Source organism: Rhinolophus sinicus, chromosome 2 (genome assembly GCF_057876585.1).
Source record: "Rhinolophus sinicus isolate RSI-liver-muscle chromosome 2, RSI-T2T, whole genome shotgun sequence".
Lineage (NCBI taxonomy): Eukaryota > Metazoa > Chordata > Mammalia > Chiroptera > Rhinolophidae > Rhinolophus > Rhinolophus sinicus.
The window spans coordinates 103,363,657-103,381,169 of NC_142502.1; the positions used below are offsets into that span (position 1 = coordinate 103,363,657).

At 42.8% G+C, this 17,513-nt stretch overlaps 2 protein-coding genes across 8 annotated transcripts in view; one reads left to right on the top strand and one right to left on the bottom strand.

Moving 5' to 3' along the window:
* Positions 1-10,213, bottom strand: part of MAPK14 (mitogen-activated protein kinase 14) — a 67,306-nt gene extending 57,093 nt beyond the window's left edge. For both annotated transcript variants that reach the window (XM_019738750.3, XM_019738749.3), the window contains exon 1: positions 9,699-10,213. In XM_019738750.3, the coding sequence (XP_019594309.1) occupies positions 9,699-9,814 (116 nt within the window). In that variant the 5' untranslated portion in view covers positions 9,815-10,213. The remainder of the gene's footprint in view (positions 1-9,698) is intronic.
* Positions 10,214-10,293: 80 nt separating this feature from the next.
* Positions 10,294-17,513, top strand: part of SLC26A8 (solute carrier family 26 member 8) — an 80,871-nt gene continuing 73,651 nt past the window's right edge. For all 6 annotated transcript variants that reach the window (XM_019738818.3, XM_019738824.3, XM_019738821.3 and 3 more), the window contains exon 1: positions 10,294-12,726. The gene's annotated coding sequence lies outside the window, so the exon portion shown is untranslated. The remainder of the gene's footprint in view (positions 12,727-17,513) is intronic.

A 17,513-nucleotide genomic window follows, 5' to 3' on the forward strand; every position in this document is an offset into this window, starting at 1 on the left:
CTATGGCTAATTAAAATATAGTTTCTACAAGTTAATGTGCACATTTATTCAGCAATTGTTAGATAGGATCTAAGAACTATTACAACCAGCAATATAATGTAGCCAACACTTAAGACACCGACTGTAAAAAACTATTCCTTAATATATATTTGTTTCCCAATTTAGTCTGTGAGTGAGAGCAGAAGCTTTAGTTTATCTTCAGACTCTAGCCTGGTGCCTGGAACATAATCCAAGATTAATATTAGGTTGGTGCAAAAGTAATTGCGGTTTTTGCAATTATTTTTAACCTTTTAAACCGCAATTACTTTTGCACCAACCTAATAACTACATACACACACAGTTCCTGACCTCAAGGAACTAAGAAATCTAGCTGGGGTGTGAGAATGAACACACACACACAAAAACAAATTACTGAAAACTTTTACAAGGCAACACATTTGCTTCCTCCAATACACTCTATACTTCCACTCAAGAAACTGTAATAGCTCTCTAATGCGTAGAAAATGCAGTTGCCTTAGTCCTATTCCAGACCTAATTCTTAATTTCTGGGGGTAGGACCCAAGCACATGTATGGTTAAAAGCCCCACAAGTGATTCTGAAGCACAGCCAGCATAAGAACCATTGGGTTTACCCAGCTCATATATAATTCTCTTAGTTATAGTTTCTCCTGTTACCGAAACACGTACGTTCCTCTCTTCTTCTCCAAATACTACCCATCCTTCAAAATAATCTTCAAACCCTCCCTCCACGAAACCATTCTGACTGCTATAGCCCACGATGCCCCCACAACTCTATACAGATCAATACCCTTTTATATATACAGTTCACTAATATTTTGTCTATTTCTTTTATACACTGGTGGGCATTTAACACCGTTTGATGGATGGCCAGCAGATTTCCTTCCCTACTGGAAGTCTAAAACATAAACATAAATATAGATGTAGAAACACATTTCAAACTTTCAAAATGATGTTGCCTTAAATGCCTCGAGTTATAGGAAGCTTCCGGTAACTGGCTTATTCCCTGATTGTAATTTTCCTGACTGTCATTCACCTAATGCTAAGCTTCCTTCAAACATCAGCTCCACATATGTAAGGCTGAACCATACAAGTTCACAACATGAATTTTTCCCTAGGGTAGTTAGTGCTATGTCTCTGAGATTGTCCTCAATAATGTGTAGAAAAATAATCAAGGAAAAACATGAAGCATTACATTTCAATAGACTTGAAATCCAAAGGTCAGACATTCTTAAAAATAAGTTAGGAAACTTGGACACACAGTGTATGAACGAGGAGACTGTGGAGACTGCATCAGAGAGTGAATTCAAAAGGAATATGCACAGAAAGTGTAGGGTTTCTATCATGTCGCAGGTGGAAGGTTCGAGTTATTCTATCTCATTCTTACACAGGGCCAGTCAATCCAAACATACAGGGTTATATAAGTAGTTCCCAACCACAGACGATTTTGTCCCCAGGGAAATGGGGCAATGTCTAAATGTCACATATGTCACAGCTGGGAGTTGCTGCTGGCATCTAGTGGGTAGGGTCCAGGGGTGCTGCTAAGTGTCCTACAATGCACAAGACAGCCCCCCACAACAGAAAATTATCCCACCCAAAATGTCAACAGGTTGAGTAACCCTAGGTTATCCTTCATGGGGAATGTAAACACAGCTTGACAGATGCTCATATAATTACTGTCTGGTCTCTTCATTTGCTATTTTCCCCCTTTTGCTCCCTTTCGGATCAATACCATTTACTTTACTGAGATTGCTCACTTCAAAGCAGCTCATTCAAAGCATAAGGCCCTTAGGACATCAAACTAGGACTCAGACAGTGAAGCAAGCTAACCCTGAAACGTCAGATGAGGGAATCATTAGAAGGCTATCAACAGACGAGACCAACATCCATATTTCACTTAGATTGAATATCAAGGTCATTAGGGAATCACAGTGCATTATACGAAATGAGGAAGCTAACAAGGCTTTTCACTAGGAGAAAACATAAATAAAAATTATGATTCAAAAGTCTTAAGTATAAGAAGGTTCAAGTTAGCTAAAGCCCTAGATGAAGGATTTGACAGAAGAGGGGAAAAGGAAATAAACAGCTATTGGGAATATTAACAATAAAGCAGTTATTTCTGGGAATAAAGTTACATCTACTGCAGGGATGAGGAAATATAAGCGGTCAACATATATCTGCATAAAGCAGACACCTTAAGCTCAGTGTCACAGGACAGATTAGGTATGATTTGGGGCAGGTAATTTATAGTTGAGGAAACTCTCACAGCAGAGACACCACCCCGAGTGGAAGTACAGAGCTGAGCTAAGGATTTATAGGAGCCTTTCGCTGCCCGTCCCTCTCTTCCCCTAACCCACAGCCTCCCTGAGCCCTGGCAGACAAAAAGAAGAAGTTCTGACCTCTTCTGGGCACATGCTGATGTCATCACTTTCTAGATCTGAAGCATCAGATGGAAAGGCTTCGTGGGCACAGATTTCCAACACATATCCTTGAATAAAGTTGCCCTAGCTCGTATGTCACTAGATTCAAGACAGACATAGAAGAATCTAAAAGAGGAGTTCAAGGGAGGCATTAGAAATATAAACGTAGATTTGAGATGGCAATTTAAGGTGAAACAATGCAGAAAAGCTACTTCCCAAGGAGGACTTCCAAAGCAATCTCTGAGGAAAAAACATAAATATGTCCCTTGTAGACTGACACTTTCAAAAGCAGGGACCCTTCCTGCTTTTTGGGGGTTTTTAATCTTTACAAACATAGCACCTACTATAGTGCCCAGCACTGGCAATACTGAATGAACGTGGAAACAACGGGCATGCTTTTTTTTGCACGGTCATGTGTTGCGTGATGCCTCCACTCTGGGTCCTAAGCTTGGAAAAGCAACCAGTGCACACTTGTGGGCAGACTGACAGCAGACACACACACTCACATGCCTGCCTTCCTGTCACAGGCACAGTGACAATACCACCAAGGCCTAAGGGAAAAGGTTCTGAGGAAACAAGGAAATCGGGAACTGCACTCAGAGTAACAGGAGCCGACATGTTCAGGGTCTGAAGTTACTCAGACAGCGGATCTACACAAAATAAACACTTGTTCTATTACCTTTTTGTTATGTTGCCATGGGAATCTGTGTTTAGGAACAATTATTTTCTGCAACAAGATGACAGAGCAGCAAAAGGGGGGATAGCTTTCATGAAAGAGGAGGGAAGCTTGTGTCAGTAAAGGCAGGGAAGAGAATAAATCCTGTAGGTTTTTATAGGGTCACCTACGTGTAGACTCTTTCAATCTGTAAGATGTATTCAAGTTAACAGAGAAGTTTTTGAAGCCTCATAGTCAAAATGTTAGTAACAGGTAACAATAATCCCACTTCTATTCACATTATTATAATGGGGGAAAGGCGGAGGAATGTAGAACAGATACAGGGCCAAATAAAACAGAAAATAAATGAGAGCTTAAATGCTGAAGGAAGCTAAAAATGACTTTTAAAATATGACCCAGTAGTGAGAAAAAACCTAGAAGCCCTAAGAAATTAGAAAACACTGAACCTGCCAGCCCGCTAATGTTTTGTCAGCAGAAGTCTAGAGATAATCTCTTTGCTCCCTTCCTTCTGGCAGCGGACACCTGAAAAAGTGAAGTAAGCCTGTGTTATGTAAAGAGCTGGAGTACCCTGCATTTCTGGGGCCCACCAGAAGTACTGGCTCTGCTACTCTGCGTCTTCTGGAATGAGAGTTGTGAGCACGGGACGGGGCTGTGTGGCAATCCATCTTCCCCCATCCCACCTCAAACTACAATTAGCACCTCTAATGGGTAGGGAACAGAAACAAACACACAGGGACCCCAGAGCAGAGTAACCTGCTAAAAGGTAAGTCAGCTCATGTCTCCTCTGGTCATGACCCTCCACAGCTTCGCCCCTCGCTCAGAGCAAAAGGCACCATCTGCAAAGGCAATAAGTGATCCCCGCACACCTGCAGCCGCTGCCCCCCATCCTTCCCCTACGACTGCCTGGCCCCTGCTTCATTCCGCTCTCGCCATATTGGGCTCCTAGCTATTCCTGGAGCACCAGAGGCCTCTGCCTCGGGGTCTTTGCACCTGCTGATCCCTCAGCCTGGAATGTTCTTCCCTTCCCATCCATATCCAAAAGGTATTCTGCATCACCTCCCTCGTCTTTGCTCAATTGTCATGTTATTAATGAGGGCGACCTTGTCTACCCTGCTTAAAAGGACAACAGAGCCATCCAGTATTCTCTCTGCTTTCCTTGCTTCATCTGACTTACTACACATTTTACTTGTTTATATGGTTTCTTATGGGTAGAAACTTTTGTCTGTTTTGTTCAGACCCCATCTCCAGCACCTAAAGAATGACACAGTAGGTGCTAAAGTATCAGTATGACACACAGTCCTACACTCAAGGAAATTGGCATGAACCGTTTCTCACCCTTTGCCTCCAAATCCTGTACCCTATACTACTCCAAAGTGCCGATAATGGCATTAAAATCTACTCATTTGTCCGAGTCCAAAACTTAGGGGTCATCCTGGACTCCTCTCTATTCTGTACCTCTTTTCCCCCACATTCAGCCTGGGAGCCAACCATGTCAGAATCCAGGACATATTTGTCAAAAGTGCAGAATTTACAGACCACCATCTTCTTCCCTAGCATAAATTTTTAAGAGAATGAAATGCTAAAAAGCCAGTTAGTTTTATAAATCCTTAACACATACGTACTTAATTTATGGAAACACTATGCAAAGACAAACTACTTCTAACACTGAAAGCTTCACTTACCAAAAATAAAAATAAAAAATAAAAAACTGAAGCTGAAAGAGATCTTTTTGTTATTGTTCTGAAGAAACGTGCATGACTTCCGAGTACATGGCAACCATGAGACAATCCCTAGTTCCAAGTCAGGGAACCTACTTTATAATGAGGGCTTTTTGTTTTGTTTTGTTTTCAGTATTACAGTAATAGGAATAAATCAAGACCAAATTTCACAGTCAAGAGCAAAAATCCAATGTATTTTCAAAGGTCTGGAGAGGCAATTATTTCTATTTATAGCCTACACTTACATAACACATATACAGATAGTCCCAACTTCAGAAACTGCACATTGAAAAATTTCAAACCAACAGGATTCATAAATTCAGGAATTAATTATTTGCACAGTCTAATAATTCTTTTGGAAAGAATTGAATCTGGACAATACATGCATTAAGTTCATTTGGGGTTTACCAACCCTGAGGAAGAGCTGTGACTTCAATAAGTCATTACCCCTCAGAATAGCTGGGTAATGACATTGGTGGGATTGGTTTCATACAATCAGCTCTATTACAAGTGACCCAGCAACCCCTTTATTCACAAAAGAAGCCGTAGGGAGAGGCAAAACGCACAAGGTGCCACCTCACCACCTCAGCAGCCTACGTGTACGGGAAAGGAGACTTTTAAAGCGTTGAAAACCCAGAACCTAATCCAAAGCAGCAGTGACAAGTACACCGTTCCTTTAATGGGTGAGTCCAGCGCCTTAGCTCGTAAGGGTTAATAACACCAGCCTCACAGAGCCAAGGAAGACTGAATGATAATGCTTTGAATGAAAACACTGTCTAAAGTATAAGATCCCATAAAAATGTCAGTGAATACTAGAGTGAGCGTGATCCAGCCCAGTGATTACTTCCACCTTTGAATCCTAAGCCTGGGGGCTCAGCACCACCTGCCCTGCTGCTGGGAAAGGCAAAGTCCACACACAGAGCATCTCTGAGGCTGAGTAAGAAGGACATCAAAGGCAGAGGGCGCCTCAGTATCAAGAAATTAAACTGGCAGAATTGAAAAGCCAGAGGTCCAGAAGACTCTTATTTTAAAAGGGAAGCCAGTGGAAAAGTATCAATGGAAAAATGGGATCTGATAAATAAAATATGACTTTTTGGCCAACCTGACTGAACGCCTTCTTAAAAGTCTTTATGTATCAATATGACTATTTGCCATTGTGTTTAAATATTTATTGGTTAACACTGGTAACAGGCGGCAATCACCTGACTTTTGGTTACAAAGCAAAGCAAATGGGATCAGAAGATCAGCACCCGCCTATTATCACTAGAAAAGTAAAGGGCAATCCCCTCTCACTGATGAGGAGTCAAGACAGTTCATCTTTGCGTACTCAGTGGTGCCGTATTTTTATTTACATGTGCCCTGGCTCATCTTAAAGAAGGGGAAAAAAAAAGATTTGAAGTGGTGAATGGCCATTAATTCTAAAACAACTTAGCTTCATTTATTTTTATTAGATTTATTTACATACAATCATGTTCTACAAAACATCTAGGAAGCTGGATTTGATTTCTCAGTAAATTTTGTCATCCTCTTAACTAAAAGTCTTGTTATATACTTTATATACTGGTGATAAATATAAACTGCACAGCACATAGTAAGCAATCCATAAAATGTCGTTCTTATTCATATTAGGCTGTAAGTTCTGCGAGGGAATGTATTATCTTGTCCTGTCTTGTTCGGCACTCTATCTCAAGAAACCCAGTCCGCTGTCAGGTCCACAGTTGATGTTTAATAAATACTGTTGAATAAATAATTAAGTATGATTTAAGAGTAATTCTCAACTCTCACCTATTTTATGGTTACCAGTGCCCCTCCCCCTTCGCCCCCCACCTCCTCTAATCAACAGCAGGGTCTGGAAAAACCGTACCCCAGAGAAAACCTATTAAGTTCCTGTTTATATTTCCTTAAAATCACCACAAAGATTCCCACCCCCTTCTGTCCCCAAACCACAAAATCAATGCTTTGCAACAACATATTCTTAAACAACTTTGCTTCATTTCCCCTCACAGACAATGTACAAAGTTCCTTAAAACTGCAAGACTTAGTTTAGTTCCCTTTACTTCTTTAAAAAAAAAAGGGTATTTGTAAAACCCTATCAATTCTCAAATTTCTAGTCTGATTCCTTGATCTTTCATTCATGATTGTTTATCACAAAGGCTACTTACTATTTGCTTTTTTACTATAAACTTAGCAAAAATTTTTTAAATGATGAAAATAGCCTTAATTAAAAATAATTTTAAGTTACACTTCGAAGTGCATTGCACTTCAGAGCAATCAAATTAAAAAACTGACACATATTTCAGTTATGTTGCATGTCTTAAAATACTTCCCGAGATTTTTTTTGGGAACAGACTTCAGATCCAGTTCTACAAGTCACACAAGAAATTGTGTGTCATACTTTATAGTTGAGACTCCTATTTGACATAAAACAGTATCACCAAGCTGACTGCTTAATCTTTTTCACCACACTTTAGTCCTAATTCTCTCAATTATTTGGATTCAATTTGATTTTCTTTGTTATTCGCTAAAATCAAATCTGCACCCCAAGGATGAAGATAGTGAAAAATAACACAGGCTCCAAAATGGATTCTAAGAGAAGTTCAAAAGAAGTGTTGTCTGACACACCTGAAAAGTTGCTAATTGAAAGAATGACTCTGATTATAACACTTACTTGTAAATCTAAATTCTGATATTTTCAATCCAAAAATTCATTATATTGGTTTAGTCAACTGTCACAAAATATCAGTTGTATTTTCTTCCACCAATGTAATAGGTTACACCTTAAATCCCTTTTACAGAAATACTACTAAAAAACAACTCTGCCTCTTGGAAAGACACAAAACAAACTTAACAGTGGCTGTCTCTGACGAAAGGAATAGCATAGTTGGAGAACAGAAGAAAAGACTTTTCACTGAATATCCTTTTATACCTTCTGAATTTTATACAGTGTGAATGTATTACCTATTTTTAAAAACCTGTTTAACGAAATTATTCCAAGTGTCAGATATTCCTGGCTTCTATAAGCCAGAAAGTATACTAGCACTAAAGAAATGTGGAGTTCACTTGAATGGCACTCCACTGTAAATCTGGATCTTCAATTCCAGTGCAGAGCTACCCACACCAACAGTAGGGAAACCCTGCAAGTAGTTCCTTTCAAGTTTGCTCAACTCACCACAGTTGAGTTATATTCTCTGCTGTATCACTCACTCCATTCAAGTTTAAACACTAGAAACAAAACCTTGGTACTACAAAAATTAATGTATCAATTCAAGAATTAAAAATAAACTAATGAGCTATGAAAGGAGCAATGACCAAATACATCTTTGAAAATTAGCAAATCAATAACACACACACACACACACACACACACACACAGTAAAATGCTGCAAATTCCCTTAAAATGTAGACTGCTGTACTATAAAAATGTGGAAAAGATGTCAAGCATCGTGCCTTAGCAACATAATTCAAGCAGCTTGAACTAGAAAATGCAATATGATCTGCTGTGAGACACAATTGCACAATCTCAATTACCCAGAAGATTCTACTGAACAGGAAATTCATGATGTGAGTGTGACTTTAAGAAACAGGGGAATTCTATTTAAAGACTAATATGTTCAAAAGCCTGGAATTTGTTCCAAAACAAAAAGTAATTGTATGTAGACCCCTTTCCAATGATGTATGGGTAGGAATTACGTGAATCAGTTTCAGATCAGGAGCTCTCAAATTACATTAAATCTAAAATACAGTGAGAAAACCTTGGAAGTTAGAGAAATTAGTGTAATACTTCAGGTCCGGAAATTTTAAGGTATGAATTTAGTGTAAAACACACTCACAGTGCGAATTAAAGCTGAAAAGTGTCTCTTCCTTCCTTTTTTATATATTCCATATCCTTACGAAAACCACTGTGTCTCCTCAGGCGACAAATGTAGATAAGGTCCCTGCAAACTCTCTCAGGGACTTTAAAAACATAGTACTATTCACAAGAATTATCGCAATTAAAAAACATTTACAATACCTCCCACCATTGTTCCTAACTTTTTGATCTCGAGGGCGTCCAACGGATCTGAATCTTACTTGCACCAAATGAGAAAATTGTTTTGTCAAACAATACTTAAATGAGCAGTGGTATGTGACTAATCAGTGAGGCCGCCAGTTTCTCAAGCTGCAGGGTTCTTGCAAGCACTACCCCCCACCCCCCACTCTGCGAAAAGGAAATACGCTTTCAACCGAATCGGAAACACACCACTCGAGCTGGCACAGTGCTCACCGAGATAAAGTCGGTATTTTAAGCTCTATGGGTCGCTGCTAATTCAAGTGCGAATTCAAAAAGAACGCTTCTCAAAATGGGATTTCGACAGAGGTTTGCAAAGAAGCCGGGACAGAACGCCCTTCGTCGCGTTTTGTTCGGTTTACCGCCGTCTCCCGGTCGGGCTTTGCTCTTCTGCTTCTTGGGGCAGCTCCCCGGGTTTGTCTGCTCAGAGGGCAGGCTCCGGAGCCCACGATGGGCGCACCTCCGGAGAGGGTCCTCCTGCTCGACGCCAGCAGGGAGACCCCCTGAAAAAGCCTCCCCCGGAGCAGCAACCCCCAAGAAAGGAATGTGCAGGGTGCGAGCCAGGGCTGAGCTCCAGCACCACGACCCACCGCCCACCGTGGACCTGCGTCCTGCACACAGCTGAGCACCTACCTAGGTGTGCAGGGTGAGGGGTGCAAGGGGCACAGGGAGTGCTGGACAGGGGTCGAAGGGGCAGCGATGCCCTCCCCCAAGGAAAATTCCTGCCGCTTGGTGCATCGCTGAGCCGTGGGGGCAGGCCTGGCTCTGGGGCATGCAGGGCCAGCCAGCCACCACAGCCCCAAGCCCAGTGACACTCACCACACGGAGCCATAGGCGCCGGAGCCCACCGGGGACAGGTTCTGATAACGCTCGGGCACCTCCCAGATAGTCTTGTTCAGTTCCTGCCGGTAAAACGTGGGCCTTTCCTGAGACATCTTCCAGCGGCGGCCGCGGGGCGAGGAGGTGGCCCTCCGCGGGCCCCGCCTGCACCCGCACCCGCTCCCTGGCCTTCGTTGCCCGCCGGGTGGGGCTGGGATCCCGCACTGGCCGCACGCGCAGGTGCGGCTGCCGCGACCCCGCCGACTCCCGCGCGCGCTGCCCCTGTCAGCTGCAGCGGCTGGACGCGCCTTCACGACGAGGGCAAGCCCTGCTAAGAGCAGGGGCGCGCTCCGGCGCTCAGGGCTGCGCCGGCCACGCTCTCCCTGCACCCTCTCCGGACCAGGCCGATTCTGGGCTACGCCACGGGACTAGGGCTACAGCAGCTGTGCCCGCTGAGGTTTCAGTGGTCGCCGTTCCAGAGCCAGCGAACAGGAGCCTCCCGCCGTACTCTCGCGAGAACAGCACCCGAGACTCTACGCGAGCCGAGATTTTACCCAATATGGAACCTGCCCACGGGAGGGGGTTGATGAGGGGAGAGGACGGGAATAGCAGTTCTCGCGAGAAGAGAGCAACAGCTGGAGACCAGAGGCAGGAATTCTCGGGGTATGTTCTTATTAAGGGCGCGAAGGCGGACCCGGGAAAGAGAGGATAAGCAGGCAACACATGCCGCGTGCGCCCCACCGTGGTCGGCGGAGCAACTGCATGGCTTCGTGGTGGAAAGCGACAGTGACAAATAGGGTGTCGGGGAAAAGAGCCAAAAGATCTTTGAACAGTGGTTAGTTACCAGCAATAGAGCACCAGCTCAGCGGAATCCCAAATTTCCAAGAAATAACTGCATTTAAAAAAAGAAAGAGAGAGAAAAATTCTGGCCAAAAAGCCGTAACATTCCCATCTGCTCAAGGACATATGGCTTACTCTTCAGAATTTTGATGAAATCTGTCCCAAAAGCAAATATTAACCCTGCATTAAGGCTGAGATTTTTCACCCAAACTCTCCTAGTAGTTCTCAAACTTTTATGTGCAAAAGAATCACATTGGGAGTTTAAAAATGCAGATTCCCAGGACCCACAAGGAGTCTGATTGGATTGGTCTACGATGGGCACCAAGAATGTGCAATTTTACAATATGCCTCAGGCATTTCTGATTCAGGGAAGTCTCTGATGCTTTTCCCTTCGAAAAGCATTTTTAAAACCACTACGTTGAGGATTTGAAACTGACTCCTGACCTGAAGAGCTTCCACTGAAGAAGGTTTTGAGCATTGAATTCATGCCTCTCAGAGTAAGAAAAGGGCAGAGTAGTCTTCTGGCAGTGTCTTCTTAGGCAAGTCAGTGGACCTTTCTTAGACCTTAGTTCTGCAAAAGAGAATTCCTGTCTTACCTTCCCACCTAGTAGAGTCATTTGTAAAGCTGAACAAGATAATAAATGTGAATGGGCAAGTTAATATAACCCTATCCATATGCTGAAGCATGTTACAATAAGCAGAAGAGTTGGACCCTATCTTATTCTCATAATTATTTTGCTTAGAAATAACTAGGTCCAAGCCAGGACAATGGTCTTTCTTCACTTCTCGTGACTATTCTCTTTTGTGTTATGCTATGCATCCTTTGGAGTGCTCAGACTTTGCCTATCTTGTCCCAGCATCTAACACAGTGCCTAGAACATAAAAGATACCCCATAAATATTTGTTGAACAAATGATGAACAATTTAGGAGGTGGTGCAGGATTCTCAGTTCTCCTCAAGGAAAAAACAAACAAAACCCAAGCCAGATTCAAGGGTGATTTGTGTAAAGCTTTTTTGGATTCAACAGGGCTTATCCTGGATTCTCTTTCCTACGAAGACGCACTGCTTGAAAATGTTCCAAGCTGACCGCAGGTTAGGGAGCTTTCAAAGAAGTAATGGAGGTTGAAGGAGGAAGTGAGAGCAAAACTGTGACTGTGAAGAAAAAGAGGGGTGCAATGGGAATCAAGGAGATGAGTGAATGGATCCAAGGGAGGACACTTGGAAGTAGGAATCCTAAGAAATTCATAAGTTTATCTGACAAATTGGGATGATGAGGTAAGAGTGACCAAAAAGATAAAGATGAAGTGAGTAGTACATTCAGTCACTTACGCAATAAATATGTATTGATGCCAGGCACTTCTAATGGAAGGGTGATTTAAAAACAGACACAGTTGCTGCCTATATGGAGCTTACAATTAACTGCAGGGCAATCGTTCAATCATTCAACGCAAATTTCACGAGCACTTACTATATCTACCACATTGTTTTAGGCACTGAGGATTCAGCAGTTAATGAAAGAGATTAAAAACAAACAAACAAACAAACAAAACCCTACCCTATAAAGGGATGAAACAATTTACAAAAAGGAATAGGTAAAGTGAATAATATGTTAGCCATTAATACAGCAATCCTGTAAGTGTAAAACTGCACGTGGGCGGATCAGAAAAGAAGGCTGTAGTGAGAAACAGTGGGAGAGAGACCAGAGCAGGAGACCTGGGCAGGAGCGTGTCCTTCAGTGGGAGGAGCCACGCTTGTGGGACCAAGTGCTAGGGTTGGAGAACTGGGTGACCCTCTAGCTTCCAGTTTCCCCATGCCTCTTCTGACCTGATATGGTTGTGGAGAGACTTCAGTGAATTACTGTATGTGAAATGCTGTGCGCGAGGCGTGGCATTAGGTAGGCTCTCAATCAAGAATAGTCAAACCTGGACGCCAGTGGAGGCCTGGGGGGCACAGGTTAGGAGCTTCCACGGCCCAAATACCGGGAGCTCAACTCAGGTACCCCTCTTCCAGCTCCCCACCCCCGCTGCCCATGCTCCCCTTCCTCGCCCCCACTCTTGTCCCCCGCCCGCCGGAACGCCAGCGGATTCGGCCGCAACGGCTCGGGAACCGCCGGCGTCCGCGTCTGCAGCGCCGCCAGCCGAGCCGGAGCTGCGTGGGGCTCCGACTCCCGCCCCCGCCGAGGAACCAGGTGAGCCACTGCCCGGGGATGCCCGGGTGCGGGGGCTGCAGGTTGCGAGCGGCGAGGCGGCCGGGTGCGAGGGACCAGCCCCTGGTTACATTTCCAAGTCCTCGGGCGGGGGCTGCGTCCGTCATGGACAGGGCCAGGCACGTCGCGGGTGTTCAGGCAATATTTGTGGAATGAAAGAATGAAGGTCGTCCCTGGGAGCTTCTCTCTCAGAGGTATTGTCTCTACTTTTTGAAAGGACGTGTGAAATGGCAATGGCAAGATACAGTTGTGTGTGTTTTGCAAGCTGAATCGTTTCAAACTCGTTGGCCCGAGTTGTCAGAAGCCCCAGAACTGGACCGCTGCCGGCTGCCCAAGCCCCACGGGACTACCCCATCCATCTCCTGAGGCCCGATTGCCCATGCCCAGACACGCCTCATACTTTCAGACCTCACTGCTTTTGTGCGTTTTGTTCCCTCTGAACCCCGACTTTCACCATCCCCCTACTTGGCCCCTTTCTCTTATCGAATCCTATTTATGTATCAATGACCCCCGTGAAGCCCTCTCCAACATGCCCACCCAAATAATGAGTTCTGTCCAACACGCTCTACTTGTAATACTCTCATCACGTCGCAGTGAAGTAGTTGTTTATGTGTCTAATGGTCAGCTCCTTGAGGGCTGTCACCTTGTTATCCAGCGCCAGCCACTAAACAGAGTGACTGAAGTATATACTAAAAGCAGGGCTCTGCTTGTGCCTCTTCTATATTCCAAATACACTCCCCAGAAAAATGTAGATGGTAACAGGCAACGAACTGTTTCTGATGGGATTCCAATGCTTATTTTGAAATTTTGGAAGTGAATTTTACCTTCCCATGATTATAGAGAACGTATGAAAGATGATGATACCAGGGGAAAGATTCTTGCATCTAAACTGAGGTTCAGGATTTCATCTATTGGGTCAATAGTCAGAAAATTGGGTTGCATTTACATTTTTTATTCTTGACTTTTAAAATACTTTCAACACCGAATCAATGGATGGCTGGATAGATAGGGGTAGTTTGGGGTGCGAAGAAGCTAGTTCAAAAGTGCCTGTCTTTTGACAGTGCCTCCAAATTTAGTGTTGAAAAGCTAAGTAAAGATACTTGGCTACATTTATAGTGGTTCTCCTACTTTATTGTGTATCAGGATCACCAGGAGGGCTTCTTAAACCGGACTGCTGGCCCATCCTCAAAGTTTCTGATTAATCAGGACTTTCTAGGTGGGGCCTGAGAATTTGCATTTCTAATTTAGTTCCCGGATGATGCTGATGCTATTTGTGTGGGGACGGAGTGTGAGCTACAGAAATCAAACTATTTCTATTAGTAGTGAATCCAGATACCCCAAAATGATGTCACATTTATCGCATTAGAAAATTAAACCTTAAGTAATTCAGACCCACGGTCCACCCACCTAAATATTTTGTCCTATGGCAGAAAGCATCCGAGTATTTTTTTCTAAGTGGACATTTATCTTCAAGATTATGAGTAGAGCGTAGCCTGTTGTTTATCACACTGCGCGCAGAGGTCCCCTCACACTAATGCCTCAGGAGTCAGTCACAGAGACTCCCTCTTGTGTTTTCTCCGCTAAAAAGTCATTATCCCATCAATGTGGCTTGGGTGACTTTTTTTCTGAAATGCATCACCTTCTCCCCACCAAATACATCTGCCACTTGTCAGTAGGAGCTTCTGGTCATCGTACCTTGTGGGGAAGAGTCCTGCTAAGTGCATGAAAAAACAAGCCACTAGGTTTTCTATGAAATCAAGAAAGACATAATGGAGCTGGAGGAATTCCAGAGAAGACTGAAAAAATACCCAATAAGGAAATCATGTATTTTCCCTTGCTGCCATTAGCCAGTCCTGTGAGGAGCCCCGTAAAGACAGCTTTCCACCTGCCCCTCCTAGCCATTCTCACTACGGTCCCATGAGTGGTGACTGAGTACCTCTCCCTTAGACCACTGTAAAGGTAATGGTCTCCAATAGTTCTTCTTACCTCCGCTGCTTCTATATCCAAGCACTGTTTAATAGAACTTAATGTGATGATGCAAATGTTTTATGTCTGTGCTATCCCGTCGGGTGGCCCCTGCCACCTGTGGCTGTTGAACACTTGAAATGTAGCTAGTGTGACTGAGGAACTGAAGGTTTTATTTTAGTTAATTAAATTTACATAGCCACAGGTGGCCAGTGGCTACCGTACTCAACAGCACAGCTCTAGACCGTACCAATGAGACAACTCGTCTTCCCAAAACGTGTCTCTGTCCATGTTACTACATCTGCTCAAACACTTTAAATAGCTAAAAAGTCCAGGTTGAACCCAGCATTCAAGACCCTCTAAGAATAGGCCATAACCTACTTTTTTGGGTTTAACATTGACTCTACTCAGATCTATTGAATTACATGCCGTATTATCTTGTTACCTCTGTAACTTATCCTATCCTCTTCCTCAAATATACCTATTCTCCTCCCTGCCCCTAGTTTAGAGGAGAGCTCAAATCATCTCTTCCAGGAGACCTTCCTCACTCCTCTAGGTTGGGATTATTAATTCCACTCTGTAGGAGATTGCATGGTATTAGGATGTGGTATCTATTTTGGAATCAGAAAGACTGGGTTCAGATTCTGGTTCTGCTATTTAATTATTGTAGGACTCTAAGGAACTCACTAAATTCATCAGTAAAATGAATATAATCATTGTCAGGAAAATAGTACCTATCTCCTGAGATGATGTGTGAAGAACCTGGCATATGGCGGGGCAGCAGTAAATGTTAATTCCTGTCTTTCCCATCTCTAAACACTTACAGCACTATATTTTCCTATTTTTAGTCTAACAATGTGTGGTCTTTATATCCCCAGAGCACTTAGCAGTCAGCAAATGTTTATGGAACACTAATTGACCACAGGTGAAATAGCATTCTTTAGTCGGAAATAAATGAAGGCCAAGAGTACGTATGGGAGAAATTTATAAAGTTGTGAAAGTAAAAGCAGATGAACTTGCCAAATCCTAGTCTGGTAGATGAAGGCCACCTCTGAAAGAGAGATGATGTAGACTGAAGACAATAAAATGAACTACTACTACTTTCCATAAGTGAATTTATGGGAAATCATACCCCCAAAGGGTACTTCAACAGAAAATATGAATACATCAGCTTCTGCAAAGAGAGAAATTCTTGGGGGATAAACTATAATTTGTGATTGGAGGAGATGAGGCTATTCTGTGTGTTCAACAACAAGGCTCTTGGTAAAGAAGTAACACAATGGTGGTCCACAGACCGAATCCAGCCTGCAGACGTGTTTTGTTAGATGTGTACTGTGTTTTTAAAAAGTAATTGAGGGTAGCCGGATGGCTCAATTAGTTAGAGTGTGAGCTCTGAACAACAAGGTTGTTGGTTCGATTCCCACATGGGCCAGTGAGCTGCGCCCTCCACAACTAGATTGAAGACAACGAGCTGCCACTGAGCTGCTGGTGGGGCTACTGGACAGCTCATTTGGTTAGAGCACAAGCTCTCAATGACAAGGTTGCTGGTTCAAATTCTGCATGGGATGCCTGGAAAAACACACTGTTCCCCAATAGTCCCCAATAAAAATTTAAAAAATAGATATATATAGTTTTTTAGAACAGGTATTTGAATTGACTCTTTTAAAAAAAAGTAATTGATAACATTTAAAAGTCAGAAGATGCTGGGCCCAGCATGACCCATGCCAACAATGACAGGAGCTGAGTAGCTGCTCTCCAGCCCCACCATTCCCACCATGTCTTGATATTCACACATTGCCTGCTTCTCGCCAACCCTACCTTAGTGCCACTTTCAGAAACCAAATGCTGGATTCTGGACCCTGGATCTAACCCAGGATGGCAGTTACTATAATCTCAATATAATTAGCAGATTAAGTAGGCTCTTTTAGTTGCCAGGAACAGATATCTCCTACTAATGAAAGTTTATTGTAAGATTACATGAAAACAAATAAGGAAAACTGGATCAACATTCCTATGGGTGGGGGGAAAGTGGAAAAATATTACTTATGTTTTAATGTACAATTCTACATGTGGTTTTCTGTAAAAGACATGAAATACTAATTCTCTTAAGCGATACATTGTAAAATACCTCTTCCATCCTCTTCTCTTTACCCCAACCACATTCTCACTTCTTTACTGAATTTGTGATCTTTAGTTAATAGGTGTTATATAGCACACTACTGCTACCCAATGCTTTGAGGGTAAAAATACTTACATGCATTTTTGTGGCCCAGTTACTTAACTTTTCTAAAACCTCAGTTTTATCATCTATAAAATAGGGGCGATAGTAATATTAGGATTGTTGTGGGAATTAAATGAGAAAACTTACGAGAAAAAATCTAGTGCAATGCTTGTCATATAGTAAGTGCTCTATAAATGTTGGTGATGATAATGGTGATTCATGATCATTCTGAAGGAAAACGAAGTTGCTGATACATTCCACTTGTTTGCAACCTCACCTATTAAAGAACTATTGGTATAATCTACATAATCTGTGCCTCCCTATATATTTTATAGCCGTTATATGTATGTATATGTAGATGTAGATGCATATATATATATATTCACATTTATATGGAAGAATTTTAGAATTTATGCCTTTTTATTATTCAGAAACACAGATGATCGAGAATGGTTATACTTTCTCCCAGAGATGGATCGATATCCATTGTCATTAACTCCTCCTCCTCATTCTCTTAAAAGAACAGGATCATACAGATTTTTTTAAACTATGTGAGCTCTAAGGGAGATCATGAAGTCCAACC